General features: G+C 41.5%; 1 protein-coding gene across 2 annotated transcripts; it reads left to right on the top strand.

Moving 5' to 3' along the window:
- The first annotated feature begins 1,996 nt into the window (after positions 1-1,996).
- Positions 1,997-11,206, top strand: LOC113105870 (RNA-binding protein 14-like). 2 transcript variants are annotated; one of them, XM_026267233.1, is made up of 4 exons: positions 1,997-2,125; positions 3,718-4,070; positions 5,201-6,194; positions 6,473-6,779. In XM_026267233.1, the coding sequence occupies exons 2-4, from the start codon at positions 3,722-3,724 to the stop codon at positions 6,777-6,779; spliced, it is 1,650 nt and encodes a 549-aa protein (XP_026123018.1). In that variant the 5' UTR covers positions 1,997-2,125; positions 3,718-3,721. The 2 variants fall into 2 exon arrangements, with proteins under 2 accessions (XP_026123018.1, XP_026123017.1); XM_026267232.1 differs by lacking the exon at positions 1,997-2,125 and having other exon boundaries at positions 3,722-4,070; positions 6,473-11,206.
- The last annotated feature ends 59 nt before the right edge of the window (positions 11,207-11,265 follow it).

Genomic DNA, 11,265 nt, shown 5'->3' on the forward strand with positions numbered 1-11,265 from the left:
TGTTATGATGTCACGTGTCACATGACCAGGTGTGGGATGTGATTGATCGGTCTACAGTGGTGGTTTCTGGAGAGGATGATTTGGGGCGAGGGAAACACGCCCTTCTTGTTAAAGTGTTTGAGTAAAGCTGTTTGAAATCACTCAGTCCGTCCAGAGCGGTCTCCCTGCTGTTTAATGTCCTTCAGTGGACCGTGTGATGGTTTGCTTAACACCCGCTGTCTCAGGCTGGTCTGTGGAGTCATCGCCGCTCCGCCGGCTTGCTTCAAAACCCCAAACTGATCTGTGCCTGTGATGGTGTGACTGTGGGAGGAGAGAGATCGGCCCGTCGCTGGGACACTGCTGATCTGTGATGGGGTGAGGAGGAGGCCTTCCAACACATCAGGGACCGCAGATGGACATGAATAAATGATGAGAGACCCAGAACGTGCCTGTCATCAATGTACGTTCAGATTGAACTGAATGAGATTCTGAGCCATGTTCTGATCAAACCATGTGTAAATATGTAAATGCTATTATCACAGAGATTCTGTCTTTTTTAAATAGATAATATAAAACTGAATTAAAATAAAAAATACAATATTATAAATTATTCACAAAGCGCATGCTATTACATAATAACAATAATATTCTGAATTTCTCATTCTTGTAAACAAGCTCTTCAGCAGTAACCTAAAGTGTCATTTTTGTATCAGTTGTAATGAATAAAATAAATTTAGCACTTGTTTAATTGTATTCCCTCTAACAAAAAGTTTTTTTTGGACATCAAATAATGTCGTACTGTATTGTATTTATAAGGTGTAACATGTAAATCATATGATAGATCCCACTAAAAAGCATCAGTTTTGACAAAACAAAAATGTCACATTTGTTAGCTAAGCATTAAAGCTGTATGATCTTCTTTATTCTATTGAACTAAAAAGAAGATGTTTTGAAGAATGTTCTTAATCAGCCAGTTTACCGTATTTGACTTCCACCGTAGGAAATAATACAGCGGAAGACGATGGCTACTTTCACCCGTTCGGTTAACAACATTCTTCAAACTATACTCACCCTCATGTCTGGAACAACATGACAACATTTTTGATTTTGGGTAATTTGGGTTAATTCTATGAACTGTACTGCACCATAGTATAACAACAGTGGTTTTATGAATATTATGTTATGAACAGTGGTCCTGAATATTTATAATGCCTGGCTCCGCCCCGAAAATTAACCATGGTTTTACTACAAATAAAACCAAAAAACCACAATGGTAACCACAAATTAACCATGGTTTTACTACAAATAAAACCAAAAAAACACAATGGTAACCACAAATTAACCATGGTTTTGGAAAATTAACCATAGTTTAACCATGGTATTTGTAGTAAATCTGTGGTTATACAAATGGTAGTCAACACGCCAAAAAAACATGGGTTACTCCAGTTTTACTATAATAAAACCATGGTTATTTTTCGTAAGCCGCCACAAAAATATTTTGTAAATTTACTACTGTAAATATATAAACACTTAATTTTTGTTTATTAATTTGCATTACCAAGAACTTCATTTGGACAACTTTAAAGGTGTTTTTTTCAATATTTAGCTTTTTTGCACCCTTGTATAGTTGTATTCCAGATTTTTAAACAGTTGTATCTGAACCAAATATTGCCTCATCCTAACAAACCACACATCAATATAAATTTTATTTATTCAACTTTCAGATGATGCATAAATCTCAATTTCAAGAATTTTACCCTAATTTGACTGGTTTTGTGGTCTAGTGTCACATATTTATATCTGACTTTCTAAAAATTAGAATTGGTTGTGCATATATAGCAAATAAAACAATGAAAACAACCGAAGATCTGTGGCGCATTTAAAGCATTTCTGCAAGGTCTCTCTATGCTTTCAGTTAAGTTTTGTTAGATTTCCTGTTTAAAACGAAAAAAACTAAATGATGCATGGTGTGTAAGCAATGCAGATGCACACACAGTCCGCGGTCTCAGTGTGTGTGTGTATGTGTGTGTGTGTGTGTATGTGTGTGTGAATGCATCAGCATGCGTTCAGTGCCCACTGCTGAAGAATGAGAGCGATTCTAAAGAACGGAAGTGAACCGACCATTTTGAAACCCCGCTCCGCTTAGGTAAGATGGAAGATTATTTCCCTCTCTATATATGTTTATGTTTTAAGTAATACCTTAATTTATCATATAGGATCAGTAGTTAACGACGGCCGATGAAAAGCGAGACTATAGACGAGCACGCGGTGTGATTTATAGAGAAACGCGAAGGGTTTGGGGCGCGAGCGCGGGGACACCCAAAAAAATCCCAACAAAATGAGTCATCTAGAGATTTCGGCTGGAGGGGATGAATAGCAAATACGAACATGTATATGATGGATATATATAAACCTAGATAGCAGACACTGATGGTGTCGATGACGGAAGCGTCCGGAGTGTTTTATGTAAACATCTGGTGTCAGAAGTGTAACATTTGAGTGAATCACTCGACACGCGCTAGTCTCGTTGTCGAAGCCAAACGCGCGAGCTGCGAGTCAGCGTTTCTCACACATTTCGTCCGAGCGGGTGTTTGAATCGTGTTTACGTCGTTTTCAGGGTTGCTTTTAAGCAGTAATCATCTAAAGAGATGTTTGTGTGCGTGTTGGTTCCGTGAGCTCTACATTGAGGAAGTGAACGTGTTTACTCTGCGTGCACTGCGTCACCAGACTGCTATGGCTTTGTGACGACCGCAGCTAATTCATTTGAACTGTGCTCAATTAACGTGTCCTTGATGTTTTACTTAGATTTTCGTGTGCTGAAAAATTTTCTTTTACGTTGTCTTAGTTAAATGAAGTGTGATATGTATGTTATCGTTATATAGTTATGAAAAACACAGTGTCCTCAGGGTTTTCTTTTGTTGGTCACACCTAAAACAACACACAAACAATATGCTGTTTTCACTAGGGACCCAATTTTAATTAAAAATTACCTTATTCCTGCATGTGTAAATGTATTTCTCTTCCCAATTAATGGGAGATAACTAATGAAAAAGTACAAGGCAACAGTACTGTTGTTATTTTGTTATAAATGTCTGTAAATCATGGTGCCCTGTACTGTACAAATCACCCGAGTACGATAAATATCACTATTCGCTATGCTTCAGACAAGACAATAGAATAATATTTAATATCTGATGCTATATTTGTACCATGGTACAGCCACATTTTTGTAGGAGACTTGCATAACGATAACATTTCACAAAAACCTTGGGTTTACCTAATTCTCTCTGGAGAATGTCCCATGCATGGACAAAGACAACATGTCTGATTGAGAAACCCACATTACCTAATCAAAGTGTATGATAAACTATTAATTAAATAAAACACATAATATGTCTTACCGTATTGCATAAGTCAAATCTAGTGAAGTCACTATTATTAATATAGCGCTTTTTACGATACAGATTATCAAAGCAAGCTTTGCAGTATTAAGACATGTGATAATAGATGCAACAAACTCCAAGTATTTTACTTTTTGGGAATCTCTTTTGGCCTATGCACAACATTTGGATTGTTTTGAAGGAGCGGTGAGTCTCTGGCTGATTAACTGCATGATTCTGCCGTACGCAAATATGGCATACGCCCCTGGAATTGTGTACCCTTCACTTCTCAAATTGTATGCACATGTATATGACATTATATGTCAGTTATTAAAATCACATCTTTCACTCATTTCAGCGCTATGGATAAGGGCCACACGGTTAAGCTCTTCGTAGGGAATCTGGCCCTGGACACCACGCAAGAAGAACTGTCAGCCATCTTTGAGGCGTATGGCCAGGTGGTTAGCTGCAGCGTCTTGAGACAGTTTGCTTTTGTACACTTGCAAGGAGAGGGCTCTGCTGAGCGTGCCATCCGGGAGCTCAATGGCCGAGAGTTCAAAGGACGCAACCTTGTGGTCGAGGAGTCCCGAGGACGCCCGCTCCACTCGACGAAGGTGTTTGTGGGTAATCTGAGTAGTATGTGCACCACAGAAGATCTTCGGGAGCTCTTTCAGACCTTTGGCAAAGTTTTGGAGTGCGATAAGGTGAAAGGTAAGAGAGTATGAAGTCGCTTCTGAAACTTAACATAAAAGTAGCCAGCCCTGCTCCTGGAGTTTATCTCTAATCAAACAAAGGGATTTTCTGAGAAACAACTCTATCCGATACCCGAAAATACTGAATATCTATAAATCCGATACAAGCGCGGTATTTTTTTTAAAATCAATGTACAATTTCTTTACTTTTGTGTGTTAAACACAATCTGCTAAATATAGACGGCTTCAATTTTATGAAAAATAACAAATGGAAAAATATATAAAATCACAATCTATGATTGAAATACTATTGTAAACTAAGTTAGAGGATAATTCCGCAAAAAGATACAGCAAAAGTTATTCAAAATAATTCAGCAAAAGATACTCTAGAAAAATTCTGAGCGTACAATAATTTTATAAAATCTAAACATTTAGTCAAACAACATTATTGGGGAACAAATAAAAGTTAGTAAGTGTAGGACTACATCTGTTGTTGTTAAAAACATTCATGAAAAACAAGTAATTATATTTATATATAAATATACTATAAAAATTAAGACATTTGTTTTAAATGTATAGCACAGTAATGAAGGCAGCAATATATAATAGATATAACAGAACAAGAAGGACTATTAATAATCTTTCATTGCTCAAAAGTACAGGGCAGCACAAATGCACATCCAGTGCGCACAGAATGATTTACTTAAAGCAACACGGAGTTGCAGCGTTCTGCATGGGAAAGTTCAAAGCACAAACGAAAGACAGATTTTCTTTTACCAGATTTAAATGGAACGGCTTCAGATCACTTGAAATATAGTGCACCAAAGCTTTATGGCTTTCTAATATTTTTGTGCCCTTTGTGGGACTTAACAATAACACAGAATAGTATACAACATCTGAGCGGTTTCGTTTGACCGATCCAGATCCGTCAGTATCAGAGCCGATATGGAGACTATAGAGTATCGGATCTATGCATCAGTAAAACCAAACATATTCAGAAACCAGCTATTTAAAAGTATTCAGGGTTACTGGAAAATAACAGGCAGATGTGTCGAAACAAGTTAGCTCTCCAGGGCATGGTTGGCCACTCTGCACTATTCTAACATTTACTACCAGTGCCCCATGATAATTAAGTTGTTTTTTGTAAAGGTTATGCCTTTGTACACATGGAGAACAAGGAGGATGCACTGCAGGCAATTGAGGCTTTGCATGGGACCTCCTTCAAAGGGAGACCACTCTCCGTGGAGCTGTCCAAAGTTCAGCCAAGTAAGCAGACTCCAACTGGGAAAATCCCATGTGTCAGCTGTGGTAAACAGGGTCATTATGCAGGTGAATGCCCAGCTGGTAAACCCACCCTAGAGCAGTACCAGAGCCAAGCGGCCGTGTTAGCCGCCGCCGCCGCTGCAGCAGCCGGCCTTCCACTGCAGGTTCAACAGAGTGTCCACAATTCCGTGTACAACACCTCAACCTTTGACCCCACGTATGCTGCTTTGACTGGACTTACAGCTGCTGGAGCAAGGGCGGAAGGAGGGACTGCAGTGGCGCCAGCTGTGTACGGTGCACTAGCTAGTCAATTGTACGGGACGGTTTCCAATCAGCTCTACAGTGGGGCAGTTGCAAATCAGGCACTCAACTCTAGTGCAGCTGCAGCTGCCGCACAGATGTACGGCTCCGTTAACCCAGCTCTCTACGGGCAGATGACAAACGGCGCAGTCGCAGCTGCCGCTGCTGCATACGGTCCACAAGTTTACACGTCTCATCTAGGAAATCCAGTGTTCCTAGCTGCAGCGCACGGCATGGAGGTACCGTCCGCTGCTGCGGTCAACCAAGCTTATACAGTAGCACCAACTCTCTACACCACTTCGCCGGTTTACGGGGGTTTTGGGGCAGCTGACCAAGCAGCTATCTTTGAGGCAGCAAGGGCACACTACTTTGCACAAGGACAGCAAGTTCTAGCTGAACAGCAACAGGCTAGCTCAAAGTCTGGAGAGAGGGACCGGAGTCCGCTAAGAAGATCTGCCCCGCTGCTGCCAGACCCTGTTATGAAACCATTTATGTACCAGAGGGCCAAGCGCAGAGCCTTGTTGCCTACGCCTGCGGGTCGAGAGGAAGCCGCTGCACAGGAGGATGAAGCTGTAGCCAGGTGAGTTGACTGCAGTAAAGGATACACAATAGATACAGCAGAAGTTTATCAATTTTCAAATGCTGGCTGTTGAAGTACCGATTTACAGTAGCGGTGATGTGTGTATGTGTGTTCGCGTGTAAATGTGTTTCTGTGTTTGTCTCTCTCTCCCTGTCCAATGGTGTGTGTGTGTGTGTGTGTGTGTATATGTCTTTATACGCACGTCTGTGTGATTTCTGTCTCTCGTTCCCTGTCTGCGTGGATGTGCATGTGTGTTTCCTCTCCTCCATTTTTCCCAGATACTACGCGGAATACTACCAGCAGTACCAGCAGCTGCAGCAGTATCCACAGTACCAGTATGCGTATCCGCATGCCAACCACCTCGCAGCGATGTCCGCACTGCAGACTCTGCCTGGTGTGCCTACTCAGGCGACGCTCGACTCCCTCAGGCCAGTGATGCCCGCCACCCCCGTGCCTGCCGCTGCCGCCATCGCCATGGCAACACCCCGCGTGTATGAGCCACCGCCGATTCCGCCGTCGCACAAGGAGCCCCTCCTCCGCCGCCCCGAACTCGCCCTACACACCCCTGAAACACCCTTCCGATAGTGTGCTCCACGTCCTCTCTGCCTCTCCTTTCCTTGTGCTGCGTGTTTGTGTGTGCGTGTTAGAAAGAAGCCACAGGTGTATGTTTATGATGTGTGCGTGCTTGGGTTTAAGACGGTGGCTGTGTCGGTTTTAACTACAGACTGGAGTCTCTAACCTTGGTTCTGATCTCACACACACCCAGTGTAGTCAGGGCTGAAAAGGGAAACTGCATGCTCTCATTCCTGCAGACGTAACCAATGTAACACATTGTCTCTTTAAAGAAACCTTCAATCTATTGCCAATTAGTTTTGAAGGGGAGATTAGGCACTAGCCACGATGCTTTTTAACTTTTATATTCCTAAGTGTTTGTAGTCTATGAATGAATACTGGACTTGATATTTTTAAATACTGCTTGATTATAGTTATATGAACTTAACCAGTTTACGTATACATATAGTTATTAAGACATTAGATTTCGATGCATTTCAAAAATGTTGAAATGAGTTGAATGTATGTTTACTCCAAAGGTGTGTGAAGTGTAGGACCAGGGTTGGACAGTATTTTATGTGTCTTTTGTGTGTGTGTGTGTTTCTTGTTTTTCTCTGGGACTGTGGTGTAGCGTGTATGCTTTCCATTGGTTGTCACGACAGGAACGCACACGTGTACATGTGCACAGGGAAGCGACCTCGATCCACACGCAAATACATATGCATCCCTTACACCTCAGATGGGAGAAACATTAGTGATGACCTTTAACCCCACCCTTCCATCCCTGTCCACCCATCCTGAAAGCTGAAAGACACTGTGACTTCTCTCCCCTTCGACTTTAATGTAGCTACTTCCATAGATATGGTGATGTATGGGAAGCAACCAATCAGAGGAAGGTGTAGCTAGTCAGCTTTTGCTGGGATCTGTCTTACGGGAGCGTCTTTGAGCTCGCCAACTTAACTGCCAGGATGCATTGTAGAATCTGTTTTTGTAACGTGTCTTTTATTAATGCTATCATGTTTTTATAAACAGTGATAAGGGACTCAATTATCCATATAAAGATACATACTTCTTTTAATTTTTAACTTTTGTTTACAGCTGCAAGAGAGAGAACATGTTCTTTCTTGTGGCTTTTTCGCAGTGACTGTTTATAGCCAAAATTCTCATTTTTTTCTAGACAAATAGCCAAAATTATGAGTGGCCTACGATTCTTATGCCTAAGTGGAGAAATGTATTAAAGTTTTGCTATTTTTTATCTGTAGTCTTATAAAGTGAAACTGGATTAAGGCTACACGAAAGTGCTGTATATTCTTGTGGTGCTGTGATTTGGGATTAAATGAATTGGGAGATTCCTATCAGTTTCTTTCAGTCTTCCTGCTCATTTCGCTGCTGCAACTCCATAGATGACCCTCACTGCATCTCTCTCCATCTCTCTTTGCATCTACCTCTCATTTAGTGACAGTATTTCATTCATTTACCATGCCCCTGTTCACACCTATGTGCTGAGGATGCCAGTGTGTGAATGTGAATGTGACCTTAGAAAACGTTTTGCATCGACATTCATGTATGTAGCTCATATCACGGTAACTGTTCTTGCCGCAAGTGTTCTCAGAAGAGAAGACTTTAAAGATCTGTACATGATCTTTACGACTATAAAAGCCTTCAAATAAAGAGCCTGCCTGATCATTTAAAGAGGGAACTCAAGAGCTTTTGCTTGGAGCTTTGGCTGTTCTTGCTTTTTGATGTTTCATGATTGTTTTTCCTTTGTGAAACGCCCAGATTCGTATGAATCGGAGCCATGAAAAGAAGCTAAAGGACTAGAGACTGATCCCAATCTCACCCCTCTCTATGGATGGGGTAAGTCTAGGGGCAACCCCACTCTATACCCCCCAGCTGCACACATCATACTGAACCCCTTCCCCAGGAGCAGCAAAATCTTCAACCCAGCTTTTGGTACTTTTTAACCACCCATAGTCCCCATGCAGCTTCTTTAACTGGAGTGTGCTACAATGATGACTATCCTTGACATGCTTTTATGATGCAAGCATATTGTAAAACATGTTTATGTGTGAGTGTCAGGAGGCACTCACACTGTAAACCATTTTTGTATTTCCTTTATTTCTAAGTGATTGGGCTTCAATTGTAAATTCAAGATCTCTCCCACAAGGCTTCGCTCACTTCTGCTTCCATTGTGCATGCATCTTCTTTTTTTTTTTACCCCCAAAAACAAACGCTGTCTGATGTGACTGTTCCAACTGAACTAGGTCCCTGTGGAACTGTGGACACCATATGCAGCGCTGGTTTGGGGGGAAGAAAGTTAGCGTCGCGCAGTGTACGGGAAAGTCTCTCTCCATACAGGTAAACGCACTGTGCCTCGCCCCCTTTCTACCTGTCGTCCTCCCCAATAGCGTTTGCGCCTGACCGTGTATCCACTCTATTTCTCCTCGCCACCACCCCACCCCTCTTGTAGATTCCTCACTTCTCCTTACCACTGCCATAGCCAATTGGTTCTCTAAACACCAGTGTTATGCTACTCTCTGTCACTGCCAAAAAGGGGGGGCGGCGGGGGTGACCGTTTACTGCTTCTGTGGTTAATGTGTCTCGGTAATGGATGGGTGCTTGGTGCTTTAATAACTAATGTGCTGGTTTAGCTTCGGAGAGAGTGTGGTGATACAATGTCCGTAAGCAAATGAATGTGTGGGATTGCTGGTTAATGATTGAAAGTCTGCATAAAATGAGTGTTAAAACAAGTTCAAAAGGGTGGCTGATAAAAGTGTGTGACAAAGGTGAGTGATTGTGAGTCAGCATCGTCGACTTCACCTGGCGCCCCCTCCATGTGCCTTTTTTTTGTTGTTAATTTGATTTAACCCTTGCCCCCAGGCTTCCTCGAGTTTACTCGCCGTTAACGCCCAGCTCACCGCCGCCCTCGTCGCATCCCCAGTGCTAGTTGTTACGTTTGTTCAGTGTTAGCCACTGCTTGAGCGCATCCCCAAAAGCTCTGTGACTGGACCTGAGACACTGGCCAAAAGTTTATTCGCAAGACTCTCATTTGGGCTCAGTGACACTGGAAACCCTTATCAAGCAGTGCTTGACTGTTATACACTGCTCCGCCGTAAACCAACAAAGCATTCTTATCATAAACATACGCTTTTGTTACCTAGATGGACAACAATTCTTGAGCAGCAGCTTAGTTATAGACATACCACTTACCATATTTGGTTTTTGTTTGTCAGATGAAAAGACATTCTATTTTGGGAGTTAATCTTAAAGCTACCTTGCGTTACCTGTTCAAATGAGAGTCTGTTATAATGTTTGTGTTTGAAATAGCTGTCTGTATAATAAGTAGGTGGCACAGATTAAGATCGCCTACCTGGGTAAATTACATAGCCGATAAAGGAATGTCCTAGAAAACAAGCTGGGGGAAAAAATGACTGCCGAACCTGAGCTACTGGAGGGATACTTACAGGACCTTTCCTCTAGAGGGAGCATGGTAGTGAAGTGTGGCTTATTTCACTAGAAGGTGCTGTTGTTCTTGATTTTACTTGATTTTTCTGATGATGTGTAGCATCTTCCCATATGTTGTCACACACATCTGCATTGCTTCTTGTCAATAGTGTCTGTTTAACTTTGCCTGTAGGAATGAGGGGAAAGGACAAGATGACCTCAGTTTTAGATCTTATTCTGGAGTTAAAGGAACTGTTCGTTACCTGAAATAAGATGTTTCTTATGCCAGAGAGAAAGTAGTAGCTGGTACTCCCAATGTTAACGGTATTAAGATCTTTGGCTTGCAGATGTGCAGTTGACAGATTTCCATGATGTCCGTAGCATCCGTTAATAACGACAGGTGTCTGCAGCAGATAGTTATCACAGGTTTTCAAGAAGAAGCTTCTATAATGAATTGTGGTTCTTAAATGTGGTTCTTGGTTCGTAAGCAAATGACTTACCTCCTTCTCATACTTGCTCTTTCAGCTCAAGTCTCCTCTAAGAATATAAACGATACGCTCCAAAATTTTCATTGGATAACAGAATGCTCTTTCTGTCCACTTCCTCGCTAGATATCGTCAACCTTATTGTTTAAACTGGACAATATAACAATAACACAACCTCTCTTGTCTGTATCCTATTATATTTAGAAAACGTATTTTATTATTTTCCCTTTTTCCCCTTTGATTCTATAAAAGGATATCCCCTACTGAGTGAAAAGCTTACTCCAGTACTTTTGGAAGTGCATAATTTTTATAATTCATGTATGAAACAAGAATAATTTCTGTTGCAGGAGACAGGATGTGAGCTGGTCGTAATGTTTTACCACCTTCTAATGAATATATGCATGCTTTGTTAATGTGTGTATATTGCAAAAACCTTGCGACTGGTAAAGTGTACTCTCCTACACCAGCTTCTGCATGAACACTGTTTGGCATCGCATGCTTACTGCAATAAACTAGAATTATGACAGCATACACTGTTGTACTCATTTACTTGTCATCAGTTTAAAGTAAGAATGATTTCATTTTCTTTT

The sequence above is a fragment of the Carassius auratus genome, chromosome 7, assembly GCF_003368295.1.
Source record: "Carassius auratus strain Wakin chromosome 7, ASM336829v1, whole genome shotgun sequence".
NCBI classification, from domain to species: Eukaryota; Metazoa; Chordata; class Actinopteri; order Cypriniformes; family Cyprinidae; genus Carassius; species Carassius auratus.